This window comes from Urocampus carinirostris, chromosome 8, assembly GCF_059441175.1.
Source record: "Urocampus carinirostris isolate Australia breed hairy pipefish chromosome 8, RoL_Ucar_1.0, whole genome shotgun sequence".
Lineage (NCBI taxonomy): Eukaryota > Metazoa > Chordata > Actinopteri > Syngnathiformes > Syngnathidae > Urocampus > Urocampus carinirostris.
This window is the reverse complement of record NC_142356.1, coordinates 17,906,708-17,922,061: the sequence shown is the minus strand read 5'-3', so window position 1 is coordinate 17,922,061 and position 15,354 is coordinate 17,906,708. Positions and strand designations below refer to the sequence as shown.

The window sequence follows — 15,354 nt, the reverse complement described above, 5'->3', positions numbered from 1 at the left end:
TTTACCATTTTAATTAATTTAAAAGTATTAAAAACCTTTAAAATTTAACCAGAACCATAATATTTACTCATTACATGGATTTTCAATTGGCAGGAAGTGTTACAAGGCCTGCCTCCTTAATGGATGCAGATAGTACCGCATTTTTTTGTTATTAAAATTTGTTTTTATCGTGATTATAGCTGTTTTTCTTTATTTCTGTAACATAACTTTCCAGTGGCCTTTTTCTGATGGTTTGAGAGAGCCCTCCCCACCAAGATCTCCTTCTCCATATTCAGCAGCCTGACATCAGCTCCCAAATTGAGCCCTTGGAAATAATGGCGCTAACCTGTTCCGAGGGAGAAGACAAAAGAGTCGAAATGACGGTTCTGTGGCGAAGGAGGGGGAGAAGAATGAAAAGAAAATGGGGGTGGGAATTGGCGTGCGTCATGCCACAAGCTGACAATTGCCGCTGGAGTGCCGCAAACTCCTCCGCCCTGAGGTACGCCCGCGGCTACGGAATAGCAATGTCATTTAATTGGCTCATGAAAACACTTTTTGCTTGCAGAGGCGCTGTCCTTGTCCTGGCGCACGCACAATCGTGCTCACGTAGGCCGTGTTGTCAGTGTCAGTGGCTTTCCATGTCAGTTCACTTCTAAAACATGTTCATGGAATCACAGCCAGACAAAAGGTCTGCTCTGCAGGGCCTGTTGAATAGTAATGGGCGTGAGTTATCATGGCTTAATGCTGCTGTAGCAATTTGCTTGTTGCCAAGGGGGACAGGACCTTCTTGGGGGGAGAAGAGGGAGGAAAAAGAAGAAAAAAAAGTTTGTTGGGTCTGCTTAGCGCCCTTTCTGACACTCCATCTCTCCGCCGAAGGGGACAGGGGGCGGCCCGGCTAAATCAAGTGTAGCATAACATTAGCAGCCGGCTGCTAACACCTTTGCCTTAAGCGGCCCAGGGGACGCAGGAGAGCAGGTGCGGGCCCCTGCCAACCTCCAAACCAGACTGCAGGGTATCAATTGTGCAGGGCAATACAGCACAGAGACTGAGATTTGCACAGAGAATCCTATACTAACATCATTATACTTTGACCTTACTGCAGTCATACATCTGGTTCAATCCCTTGAAACACATAACTAAAAAGAAGTGTCATCCTGTTTAAAATCAAGAAAATCGAAGTGCAGTGGTACATCTTTGTACGAGCAATTCAAACACGAGAATTTTGGTTTACGAGGGTTTTTTTCTTTTTTTTTTATAAACAAAAACAATTCACAAGCAGTCATAGAGGCTACCACTAGAGACTGTATCAGCTCGTAAGGTTTGGGCATGCAAACTACAACAGGCACACAAAAAAATGAAATGCGCTGTAGTAGCTCAGGAGGTAGAGCGCTCGTCTTGGGATCAAGGGTTCCCAGTTCGAATCCCGGCTCGTCCGTGTTACGTGTCGAAGTGTCCTTGGGTAAGACACTGAACCCCTGATACCCCCAATAAGCAGGTTAGTGCCTTGCATGGCTGCAAGGCCGCTATTGAGAAATGTGGAGCACATTGTAAAGCGCTTTGGGAAGTCATTGACTTGAAAAGCGCTATATAAATACAGATAATTTCATTTCATTAAAAGTCACTGTAACTTTGATATTTAGTGAACAGTAAGTGCTTACATATTTCTCAGCAATCTCTTGATCTCATACTCCGCCAACTGCTCCCCTTATAAATGATTGTGATTCTCTTTATTAAGTGATAATAAACCTTACAAATACAAAGCGGGACCTATTTACTTACAGTAAGACAATGTAGAATACTAGCTTTCTGAGATGACAGCGTCGTCTGCTAACAGTGACCGGGAAAATTACGGATTAGAGCCGAAATGGGTAACGTGAGATTGGTCTTTTTTTCTGTATTAAAATTGTTATATGGTGTGCACAATTTTAAATGATCAAAAAAAGGTCTAAGATATGGGGGAAACGTATACGTTGACACGTATATGATCTCCATCACTCCTCCTTGAAAAAAATATGATTGACACACTAATTCTAGATAATATATTTAGTTTTCTTAACAAATTATATGTTCTATATTTTCAGACACTGATGACACTATGACAGTTAAAAAAAAAACAGTTTCAAAAATGTTTTTATTTGTTCACATTTTAAAATTTCCCCACAAAATCACAATGACCCAGGTCACACATGTCATATTACCTTAGTATGAGTAGTAGTACTTTTAGTTGTACTTGTTCAACACAAAGTACTTGTACTTCAGAAAATGTTGCTACTTGCAGTGCCTGTTGTAATAGTATTTATGTTGGTGCTTACAGTGCTTGTAGAAGCACCTACAATATACCGGGTACAAAAATCAATAATGTACCTAACCGCTTTTCGAAAAGGGCCGATGCCCTGTGGTGACCCAGGGGCAAGAATCCAGCTTGAACCGAATCATTTGTCCAAGATGGCCGCCCCTGTGGGGCATCCTTGTTATGAGGATCTGGGGTGTATGTAATTATAAGTACTGTATTTTCTGGATTATAAGGTTCACCCAATTATCAGGCGCACCCTCAAAATATCCTTTTATTGGATATGTTTTTATATATAAGGTGCACTGGACTATAAGGCACATGGACAGGAAAACTGGGTTCACAACTAAATTTACTTGATTCATTCATAAATGATTGAAGTATGTAGAAGCATTTCATTGTAAATATGCATTCCCGCTTTTATTCACTGTGTGTCCAGTCTAAACACGCCGGATTAAAGGTACACTTTCGAATTTTGGGAAATATTTCAAAGTGCGCCTTAAAGTCCGGAAAATATGGTAATTTTACCAAAGTCACAAGTCGTAATGCCTGGGCTTTGCCCTGATTGCCAAAATGACAAAAGTCAGACTTAATGTTGAACTAAATAGGTCAAATAGGACCTTAAGTATTATTGAATCTTGTGTCCTTCATCTCATTCTCCATCTCATTTTGTTTTTCCCTTACCACAAATTATTTATTGACGGTAATCCTCTTTGTATCGCGGTTTCAGTGCTTCGTGGATTTTCATCGTGCATTGTATTCTGCATTCTGTTTGGTTTAACAGTCACCCCGCCCTTTTTCTGCTTGTGCGTCAATAGCGTTGCAGTCTGAGTTGTAGACGTCCGCAAAAAGATTGCACGCATTTTTCACAATTTCCAGCTTTTCTAAAATCCATCATGTCAACAAAACCATCTGGACCTAAAAAAAGCACCCAAAAAAACAAGAAAGTGGATTTCTGTCGCCAACAAAGTTGGACTTCTCCACATGCTACAGGAGGGTGAAAGCATTTCTATGCCACATTTCTGTTAATGTCCACATGATGGCGACAAAATGTCATCCAAAGTCCTGAAATCATTTGCACACCTTTTCGGATTCAGTAGCGCAATATGGCACGAAGATTATTTTTGATATTGTAATTTGTCCGTACAGACGTTTTGTTTAAAAAAGTTTTTGTAAGTTTGCATTCACGTTCACCACTTCCTGTGGTGTGTCTTAGGCAAATACAGCCTGGCGGCGCCTATCCTTCTCCAGGTTGTTTTTTTGGGGATGATTTGCTCCCCACTCTTTTTCGGGAACTAAAAAGATGAAGTAACCTTTATCAATTGAGTAACAATTTACTGATTTTCTTTTGTGACAACATCGCCTAACCGCGATAACAGAAGTATCAAAACGGTTATGTGGTTTCAGTCTGGTCGTTCAGGGCAGACGCAGGTCTTAGGTCTACCCACACATAGTGACTTCGGACAGAAACGTTTACTTTGGACCATGCCCGGATAGTGTACATTTAATGAAAAAACAGGCTGTCCGACAAAACCTGTACCAGGCTCGATACATTCTGTGCAAAATATATTCCTGTGTTGTTGTTTTTTTATTCTAATGGTATTTTAAGTCGACTTGGTCTAAAATTTGATTTTAAAAGGCTTTCAAAAGAATTAAAAAGTCTTGAACCTAACTTGCCCTAAGCTGTATGAATCCTGCAGTTGCAGGAGATCAGACTCAGATACAGCAACTTCATCATCTGGCTGCTGTTGTTTTTCAGTGTAAATCAGGGGTGTCAAACTCTTCTACACAAAGGGCCGATACTCAAAACAACACCTTTGGTTGCGGGCGGAACAAGATAAACATCTATTGAATAAACTTTTTTTAGCATAAACATTAATTCAAAACAGACAAAAATATGATTCCGAGACAAACAAACTTAAACGTTAAATCACTTCACATACTTTGTTCTCCATAAAAATATCCATCCATCCATTATCTGCACTGCTTATCGTCAGTAGGGTCGCGGGGTGCTGGGGCCCATCCCAGCTATCTTCGGGCAGTGGGCAGGAGACACTCTGAACTGGTTGCCAGTCAGTTGCAGGGCACACAGGGACAGACAATTTGCTCGCTCATTCACACCTAGGGACAATTTGTACTGGCAAATTAACGTTTTGACCTGACGTGCTTGTTTTTGGAATGTGGGAGGAAACCGGAGTGCCCGGAGGAAACCCACGCAAGCAAGGGGAGAACATGCAAACTCCACACAGCAGGTTTGATCTCATGACCTCAGAACTGTGCCGCACACGCGCTAACCACTGCGCCACTTTGCTACCCCATAAAAATATATCCTGTCAAAACTATTCAAATTCAAAATATTAAAAAGAAAATTAGAAATACAAAAAAGGGCTTTTTACCAAAAATGTGTGCTTTGTCTCATAGTGCCATTTTACATTCTTTAATCACTGCCTCATTAGGTCCACAAACAAGACGCACTGGTTTACCGGCAATGTCAGTAAACATCCATTCAGCTTCCCATCTGTATTGAAAGGCTCTGTTTTCAGCATCAATTTTCCTTTCAGCCATTTTGATGGTTTAGCATCCACGCCACCTTAAACACCCTCCAGCTTTTCTCCATTTAGCCTTCCTTTGCAGAGAGCGTGCTATATAGATGCTCGTCCCTGGGCGTCAGATCTCCGCTTCCTGACACTTAAAATTCACTTTTCATCGCCGACATGTTTTTGTGAGTAGACTGCAACGTTAGGAGCAGATGTGGGTAGTAACCGAGTACATTTACTTCTCTGTTAACCCAATCAGAGTGCATTACTCCGTTATAATTAGTTGAGTAAGTTTTGGGAAATTTTGTACTTTTTAAATCCCTATACTTTTACTTGAGTACTTGTGAAGAAAAATTGGTACTTTTACTCTGCTACGTTATGCAACATGAATAAATCCCCTGCATGCGTTTGTGTGTCTCCGCTATGGCGCATTTATGTTGACGCAGAGCTCCGCCAGGCTCTACCTTGTTTAACCAATCAAATGAAACAGCTTCGTCACGTGACCGTATTCAACTACAGTGAGGGGAAATTGTTTACGCAGGAAACAGATGGAAAATGACGCTTAGCAATACCTACTAAGAAAACACCGAAGAGGAGGAGCATCATAAGCATGTTCCCCTTAAAATGGCCAGCTACAATATAGAATTTACTTTTATTGTCATTCTTTGTAACAATGCACACGAACGAAATGTCGGTACACCTGACCCGTACAGTTAAACTGTAGCGAGCGATGCAGTCGCAGCCAAACAGGGCGCAGCCATTTTAGTCATTAGGTGACCAAACCCCCCCCAATTCCGACAATTAATGCTGAGCGCCAAGCAGCCAATGTTGTAGGTCTTGGGTATGACTCGGCCGAGGTTTGAACCAGCGACCTCCCAGTCTCAGAGCGGGCGCCCTACCATCTAGGCTACCGAACTGGTATGCAATGTTTCCTTCGAGTTTAGGATAAGTATTGGGGCTTTAAATGTGCTACATGTGCTTCATTTATTTGATTTATACTATTTTTATTTCATTGTTAATTAAAGAACTTGAATTTACGTGATTTCTTTGAATATACTTGTAAATTAAATGTATTTTTTGTTAATTTAATGGACTTTGATAATTTGATGATGATTGTTTTCTTTAAAAAAAAAAAAAACAACGTTGCTACAGTTGCTTGAGTAATTTTGGACGACTACTTTTACTTCTACTTGAGTCATATTATTCTGAAGTAACACTACTTTTACTTGAGTAAAATTTTTGGCTACTCTACCCACCTCTATTTAGTAGTTTTAACAGTGGCTGCGCTCGTCAGGCTCAAGTTAATCGATTGATGCCGGAACGTTTCCTGGAAGTCTTGCGGCAGCGGCTGAAGCGCTGCATTATGGGGTTTGTAGTCTGAAAGTTATCAGCAATTCATTTAGCTGGGCCATTATAGTAGATGTATATAAAATTATTTCGAGGGCCGGATATAATCGTACACCGGGCTGGATGTGGCCTGCGGGCCTTGATTTTGATACCCATGGTGTTAAGCATCATCCTCCTCTTCAGAGATGAGCCGGATCTTAGCATTGACGGGCAGCGAAGTGTGAATTCTGTTTATGAGTATGATACTTTAGTTAGTTAAGCAAATACTTGAGCCTGTAGGGTTTGTTTATGGTTTCAATGTGTAATTGTATTTAATAAATAAAGGTTTTTGACTTTTGCAGGTCTTTTTTGGCACGCGACCGTTGCGAAAAAACAAGGGATCTCACTATTTGAATTGGAATTTGCATGACAAATACATTGTGACCAAATCCGAGGTTGAGCGTACTCTAAACCAGATCAGTTTCTTCTTCGTTTTGCAGCCCCAAGGGGCATTCACCTGTCACGGCCGCCCCGCTCACGCTGTTTGTGCCTAGTTAGTGTCTCGGAGAGCAATTAGCCGATGAGGAAAAGGCGCACCCCTGTGTGGGTGTGTCTTTGAGGGACCTCCAGAGCGGGGCCCTCCCACAGGGATGGGAGAGCTCCATGTCTCAGCAGTTCCTCTCTGCGCCGGAGGATCTCCGAGGACCCGCCATGCGTTTGATGTTCCGACGGACGCTCCACGCACGCTCGCCCGGCCTTGTGTTGCCATTGCCTGTTACCTTTTAATGAAGGCGAGGCCGGTTCCCTGGGACGACGAGACTCTTTGATTGTTGCGATTTTTATGAGCTTCTCGCTCTCCAGACGATTGCGCTCATTGATCTGAAGGATGTTTTGAAGCTCACCTCAGCCATCAGGTGTCTTGGAGGCCGCTTGTTGTCGTGCTCGGAAGCCTCCTTTTAGTCTCAATTTTATTTCAAAGGTGCTGGAGTCGATCCGTGGAGCAGTTTAGTTGGTGGCAGGACGGCTCCCTCTTGTGGTGTGGAGGGGGAGTTTGAACATAGTGATCCTCAAGTTCATAGTTTGCAGTGTTGTAAGTGGGAAAGGCAAACTACTGTTTATTTTTTGAATTTGTATTTATTGGGAAGCCAGTACATCAGTCAAACACAAACTTAAACCCACAAATGTCACACATCACACAATCAAGCCACGCCTCTTAAAGGCATATGCATGTAGTCCAGGGGTGGGCAAGCTTTTTGAGTGAAGGGCTGCATTGGGTTAAAAAAAATGAAGGCCAGGACATAAAAAAAAAGAGATCAATTTTTTTTGTGTGTGTATTTGTACAGTCTCGAATCCAGTGCCTTGGAAATACTTAATGGAGCAGTGTGTAATATTTAATACCTAGTGGTACAAAAAAACTTCAGGAAAAAAAAACATTGATTTAAATACTAGGCAAAAATACATGAGCTTTTATACCAACATTAATTTTTATTAAAAAAAAACATAGGTTGAGAAATGCGGACAGACGCTGCCCTACTTACAAACGAGAAACGTTCCGGACGATCATTCATAAGTTGAGTTTGTTTGTAATTTGCTTCAGTGCTATATTTTGTATGTTTAAGGTTTATATAAGTATGTTTAAGGTTCATATAAGAATGTTTAAGGATTGTATACGTAACTTGTATTTGTTTTGTTGAGTTTAATTTATTTTTGGAAGATGCGCTTCGAGGGGTCCTCCATCATGGTAAAAAGTGGCCAAAAAAGTGTACCAACAATTTTCTCAACCGCATCAAGCTTTCTTATTCCACCTTCATTTCAAAAGAAATGGCTCGCCTCCTTACACTTTACACCAACCATATTGAATGGATGCACGAGATATTAAACAGTAAAAACGTCAAAGTTAATAGCGCGCTAAAGATAAAGGACACGTAGTACTGTATGTTTACACACGAACTAGGAAGTAGAGGCCGGATTTCTTCTTTGGGGTGGATGCTGGGTGACCTCTCACAGCGCCACCACACGCCAGAAGCGGCGAAAGGAGCACTACAATAATGTCCTGTACTCGGAAAAAGGTGCACACGATTACAAAATCGAACTAACAACAATGTCTGGATAGTTTTCGACATCAGATCTACCGTTTTACGTAAAAGTCGAATGGACGTAAGTAGGGAAGCTTCTGTATTTGTTTTACACAGTGGAATCCCCACTTAGGTCGCCGCCATGTTTGTCTGACATCTTGTTGCTTGCTGTAGCACTGGTTTTGGTTCACATTAGTAGCAAATACTACACACTGGAGCTTTAAATAAAAATGATATTTGATGCATATCCGATTATTCTCATGGATATTGCTATATCAAAATGGCATACTTCCATTACTCCAAATTTTCTATTTTTTTTTTCATTGTAAACATTACATTTGTGCAAAGAAATATAAGTTTGAATAGCAGCAATGATATACATTTACAAATAAATTGACATGTGCATGTTATCTTGCATTTTGTATGTGTCTACAAATAGGCCATTTTATCAAATTTGTTTTCTAACTTTCAGAATTAAATTAAAGTAATATGTCTCCTTTTAAGCACTTAATGTGAAATTATGCGTTAAAAATGCAATAGGGCTAGCGCAAAAGTGTTTTTTTGGGGGGGGATTAAAGTTTATCTTGATGTAGGTATGTGCCCTCCGAGCCATAGCAGCTTTCATGCACAAGCACTACAACATGATAAATTTAGTGTAAAATATAGTGGAAGCTAGAGCTCTAGTTGGTGATAGGAATGAGTGGAGAGGTGTTGTAAAAGGATAGTGGGATGTTTGGGTGCGTTCTAAGGGATGGGCAGGGCACCCGTATGATGCGGGAGGGGTAAACCAGTGAAGGCTGTCGGGCCCTACTGTTGAACAGAAGAGTGTGTTTTGTCACCCTGACCCAAGTGACATAGCCGCTTTCTTGTGTCACGTTTGATCTGGAGGGACGAAAGCATGACCAATTTAGGTGCCGAGGTGCCTAACTTGTTTGGCTGTTTGGGCATTTGGGTTGGCTATGGTCCAAAATGTTTGTGTGATTTTTTTTTTGTTGTTGCTATTTTTCCCTTTTTTGTGTTTGTCTTGCTGTCGGTCACCATTCTTGAGGGATATGACCAAGGTAGATAGATAGATAGGTATGTGCCCTCCAAGTCATAGCAGCTTTCATGCACAAGCAATACAACATGATAAATTAAGTGTAAAATGTTTCAAGGTGTTTCATAAATATATGTCATTTTATGGTTGACGAGGACACCAGGGTCATCAAAACAACATATTTTTTATTGTGTTTTTACTTCTGGTTTAGTGGGTGGGATTGGGAACCCTGGCATATGTGGCCTGCGGGCTTTAGTTTGCCTAATTTTGCTTTAAAATGAACTTGAATAGAACACAGACATGTATCCCAGTGTGAAGATTCGAATGAATGATTTAACTCATAAGAGGTACGTTTGTTTGTTTGTTTTCTGCCCTCTCTTCCACCGTCACCCTGTGCCTCGCCCCCCCACTATCCCCGCTTTCGCAGATCCCCTCTGCCGGCCAGCTAATGGAGGCTTTGCGAGTGAAGATGAAGGAGAGGAAAGTGCTGACAGAAGAGCTGGCCACGTTGGCAGCGGCAGTCAGCGAAAAAGCCTGACTCCTCGGGCTGAGGCTGGGAAAACTGTCATCCTCTTCTTTTTCCATCCCCCTACCAACTTAACCTCGCCTCTTCCATGCCCCAACACCTTCCAACTCGGTGGGAACTCCGCTGAGCTGAGCATCAGACCCATTGCAGGCTGATCCGCCGTAATGAGCCCCTCAACATCTGGGTTACACAGGCGCCTTTTGGCCCTTAAGTCCTCACTCAGGACCAATGGTCAAAGATAAATGCTAACGCTATTTTTTCATGTTACATTTTTGGTGCTCGATCATGAAAATGCCAAGTCACCACTTTGCCAACATTGTGTCTAGGTAATTATTGTAAAATATGTATGTAGAAGGAAATTTTTGTATATATTTTCCGACCTGAAATGAATTGAAATATGAAGAAAATGTTGAATGTTTGTGCACAAAAACAGAGTAAATGAGTTGTCTTTTATATCTGTCAATGTGTCTGATTGAACAGGTTCACGCATCGAATGATCTCATTTAAGTAATCACAGGGTTCGTACTGGTGCTTGAAATCCTTGAATATGCATGAATTTCATTATTGTGTTTTCAATTTTAGAAAAATCCTTGAACTTTGAGTGAAGTGCTTAAAAATGCTTGAAATTATTTCCGTTGCCGTGTTTACTGGCAGTCTGACTCGATATACCAGGCTTTTAAATGAAGAAGGGAAAAATGATGCCGAAGCTGACTCCAGTCCTCGTTATTGAGTTGTCATGTGAAGCGGTACTGGCCTCTGCTGTCGCATCCAAGAAGACAGATTTGTCCGACTAGTAATGGGAATTCCGGCTCACTGAGAAATAATTAGTAATTTCAGAATTTTGTAGGGGATCCCTGAAAAACATATGAAATATAAATTTACATTTTCGAAGATCTACAAAAAAAGGTGTAAAATACAAAGCGATTTTAGATATCACACAATAAACGGATTTAAAGTTGAACAACAACACAAAATCCCAAAAAATAAAATAGAAATTAAAAATATGAACTCTTCTATTCTATAGTTTATGAATGACCTATATTTCCTGTTGACAATATCTGTGTATTATTTGTTATTCCAACATAAGTTTCAGCCTGGTCATCCTGGAAGGGGGATTACCTCATGTGCGGTCACTTCTCAAGGTTTCTTCATTTTCCTCATGTTGAGGTTTTTGAGTTTTTCCTTGTCCTCATGTAGGTTTTAGATCAGGGACTGGTGTAATAATAGTCTGTGGTTTGCAATAATCAGTGTTCTGTGCAGCCCTTTTAGACTCCTTGTGATTAAGGGCTGTACAAATAAACTTGACTTTAAGTGCTATAAATAAATGATAATATGCAAAAATTGTAACTATTTACAATTCTATTTTAATGAATTCAAACACAGATGTTGTGAGAAATCCGCCAAAAAATTTCAATTAAAATAAGTAAATTAGGGTGACGTATTGAAGCTGCTTGTGCATTATGAAGCAGAATGACAGAATTCCTGTCAGTTTATAGCAGCCCATTGACACAAAAAGATCATAGATTGGAACAGCTCAAACAAAGTGTGTGCTAGCAGCAAGATAGTCAACAACAAATAAAAAATGTTCTTCTGATCAACGCTGGATTTCTTCATTTGAAGGTACTGGAAAATTTTAATTTTGATATTAGACGAACGGAGAGAAACTAAGATAAGAAGACATGGATTGTTTTCTCCTCATGGCCAAATATGACGAAGCACGACTACTGTCAAGGAAAAAGATAATTGTAGTATCTGACGTGTTCACGCAATCTCGTGACCTCACACGCGCACTCATGGACATGACCTATTTGGTGAACGGAAAACTGGAAATTCTGCAAGCACCCACGTTGGTCATGCTTTCGTCCCTCCAGATGAATTGGGACACAAGAAAGTGGCCATGTCACTCGGGTCAGGGTGACAACACACTCTTCTGTTCAGCAGGGCCCAACCGCTTTCACTGGTTTACCCCTGCTGCATCATACGGAGGCCCTGCCCATCCCTTAGAACGTGTATAAACATCCCACTTTCCTTTTACAACACCTCTCTTTCATTCCTATCACCAACAAGAGCTCTAGCTTCCACTATATTTAGGCCTCTTTCCTGCAGTGCACTCATAACACCATCCATCCACGTCAATCGCGGCCTTCCTTTTGGTCTCCTTCCATTTACTTCTGCTCTGTAGATCCTCTTCAACATTCGCTCAACATCCATCCTCTCCATGTGTCCAAACCAACCGAGTGCTCTCTTATCCACACGCTTGCTCAGTTTCACTACTACTCCTGTTCAGTCTCTCGCAATTTAATTTTTCAATCTATCCAAACTTGTCATTCCTAACATACTCCTCAAATACTTCATCTCAAAAACATTTAATTTCCTTCTCAAATCTGCATTCAGGCTCCAAGTCTCTGCACCATACAACACAGTCGGCACAATCACACTCTCATACAGTCCCCTCTTAACATTCATACTCATACTCTTGTTGCTTATCACTCTCCTCAGAGCACCCAAAACCTTGCTTCCTTTATTCACTCTGTGCAATACCTCGCACTCCATTCGACCAACTGCAGCCACATCACAACCCAAGTACCTAAAGCTTTCGACTTCTTCCAGCACCTGTCCATGCAACCTTATTTCCAACGGCATGCCCGCTCCATCATGTCAACACTTCATCACCTTACTATTCCCAACATTTACACATAACTTACGCCTATCACACACTCTTCCAAACTCCATCACCAACCTTCTCTGTCTTTCCTCAGAATCAGCCACAAGGGCTTTGTCATCTGCAAACAACATCTGACTTACCTGCCACACCGTTCCACTGTTATCCATCATCTCTACACCTCTGCCAAATACTTTTACATTCCCCTCTCACCACACCATCCATGTACACAATTAAACAGCCATGGTGACATCACACACCCCTGTCTCACACCAGTCAACACAGGGAACCACTCACTTGTCTCACTCCCTACTCTTACACACGCTCTGCTGTTCACATCAAAACTCTTTAATGCTTCCAACAACTTTCCACCCACTCCATACATTACCATCACCTGCCACCATGCCTCTCTATTGACTCTGTCATACGCCTTTTCCAAGTCTATGAAAGCCAAACAACTATTCTTACCTTTTGTAAAATATTTCTCACACACCTGTCTGACCTCAAACACCTGGTCCACTCATCCTCTTCCTTTCCTGAAACCACTCTGCTCCTCCATCACCACCTCATCTGTTCTTCCTCTCACTTAATCAAGACTTTTCCATACTTGGCTCGGACAACAATTATTGACAGTTCTAATAATTATAATTATTTTATTGTTGTATTAATAGAATCATAGTCTGTGGTTTGCAATAATATGTTGTCTGTGCAGCCCTTTGAGACTTCTTGTGATTAAGGACTATACAAATAAACATGACTTGACTTGATTAAAACATTGAAATACTGTGTTTATAGTTATGGAAATATTCATTCTGTTAAAACACCAGACTTATGGACATGCTGCTATAGGCGTAGGTGGGTAACTAGGTAGAGGTTTCTATTTCTTGATTAAACCTTGCGTTTGTATCATAGAATTGGGCTTAATTGCATTAATGTTATATTTGTTGAATATCTTAAAGTCAATGTTTCCAGTGTAGATACAAATTGCTAAAAGAGACTAAAGTGTAGATGACTGTATTTAGTAGAATTGGAGGTGGTGCCCTAATATGAAAATTATACCTAAAAGTGTTCACAGCTTATTTCAGGCTGAGTCCTCCATGGATCCAAATTCTCCAACATATCTGTTGCCATCCTGACAGTGGCAAATCGGTACAGCGAAGAGTTTTCAGTCGGACCTGTCAGCGCTGCCGTTGTCATCGAAGACCAGGTTATTTTAATGGACATTCTTATTTGGAAAACTGTATGCACTCAAAATCGAATATCCTCGCAAGTTAGTCCACGTGTTCACATTTACACAGAAAATTGTCAACAACCGGAACAGGGTCAGGACCCAAATGCATAACGTTCTCACACAAGCCTTTTATTTTACAGGAATAGGGGAGTCAATGCACGTTAGGCAGCGGTCAAATCATTTTTCAATTTTTTTTTTCTTGTGCTTCTCTTTTCCCTCCCCCCTTTTTAAGTCATATGCTTATTGTTACATAATATTTGCTAATGTAGGGATTAAAGCAATATAAGAGACATTTGGTGAGCCGAGCCCGGTAAAAACGGTTCTCTAAAAATAGTCTGGATTCCAATCTCTTTGTCAGGACCGGAATGGAGACAGGACCCTCTTGCGTTGTGTTTCTCACAAGTTTTATTGGAAGAAAGAGAAAGGGTTGCGCCCACTATCCGGTGTTTGCTGCATGCGGGAAACAAGTTGCTCTGATACTTGGATTGTGCTCCGAACGCGGAAGTGAATCTTCCGTGGTGTGAGATGGCGGTGTCGGGGACGGAAAAAGCGTAGCCGGGACAGGAGAGCAAAAACGTGGTTGGGGTCGGAAGCGAGTCGTAAACCAGAATAGGAGAGAATACGTAGTCGGGGACAAAAAGAGGTCGAAAGCCGGGACGGAAGAACAGACGTGGTCAGGATCAAAAAACGGGTCGCAGCCGGGGACAGACGGGAGCAAAAAACAGGTGGGAGTCAGGGTCGAAAGAGCCTTGCCTAGTGTTTACTGAGGTTTGCAGACGGACTGACAAAAGGGGACCAAAAGGACTGGGTACAAATACTGATCGGGAGCCAATCAGAACCCGCGGCAGTTGGCGCCACAGGAGCGGGCACAGCTGAGTCACATCAGTAATCATGACACTCTTCAAGTAAACCCCGATCAGAGACGTCAGCGGTGTTTCGTATTTGCTCAGAAAATTCTTTGACATAAAACTTCTTTTTAAAGTAACAGAAATAGTTACTTTCCCTTGCAACTAGTGTTAGGAAATAAATAAATTAGTTATCTGACTCCATTAACCAAACACAAACTTCATTCTCCTAACAATGCATGCTCGTTTCTTTCTGGGAAAAGATGGACAAGAATAGCCGACATTTTCACACGGGGGCAGATTTATTTTCTTAAATTATAATCTCAGTGAATTCCATCAAATTAGCCGAATTATTGTCGCTCTTCGTCGAGCCTCCTTTCTCTATTGTCCCTCTCGATCTTCTGAAGTTCTTCCCACATCTTTTCACAAGCTGGCGTGCCAGCTCCTCCCATTGGTGTGCTGACTCCTCCCATGGGCCTGCCGACTCCTCCCATGGGCACGCCAGGTGCCAGCTTCACCACCTCCTCGCCGAAGGGCATCGCGATGTCTAGAAAACTCATATCAGTAGAGCTTATCAGAACAACTTCTCCAAACAATGTCTGCCTACCTGCGTCACAGAGGCTCCTCTTGCGTCAGCCCTAGTCCCAGTTCCTGCCGTTTTCTGTAAACATCATCCTCCACTAGGTCGCAATGACCCGCCCCAAGGCTCAGCCAGTGATTATCTTTTGCAAAAAATGTAATTTGTATTTGATCGTATAAAATATAAAACCTTCGCTAGTTACTTTTACTACAGAGTAATTCGGGTATTAACTGAAGTTACTTTTTGGAAGTAGTGAGTAAATATAAT

The 15,354-nt window shown here is 41.5% G+C and overlaps 1 protein-coding gene across 3 annotated transcripts in view; it reads left to right on the top strand.

Moving 5' to 3' along the window:
• cntln (centlein, centrosomal protein) overlaps window positions 1-15,354 on the top strand; it is a 278,092-nt gene that overhangs the window by 141,695 nt on the left and 121,043 nt on the right. For 2 of the 3 annotated variants that reach the window (XM_088341835.1, XM_088341834.1), the window contains one exon: window positions 9,671-10,222. In XM_088341835.1, the coding sequence (XP_088197961.1) occupies window positions 9,671-9,781 (111 nt within the window). In that variant the 3' untranslated portion in view covers window positions 9,782-10,222. Of the gene's footprint in view, window positions 1-9,670; window positions 10,223-15,354 lie in introns of those variants that run through there. The other variant, XR_015851108.1, reaches the window with a different exon arrangement.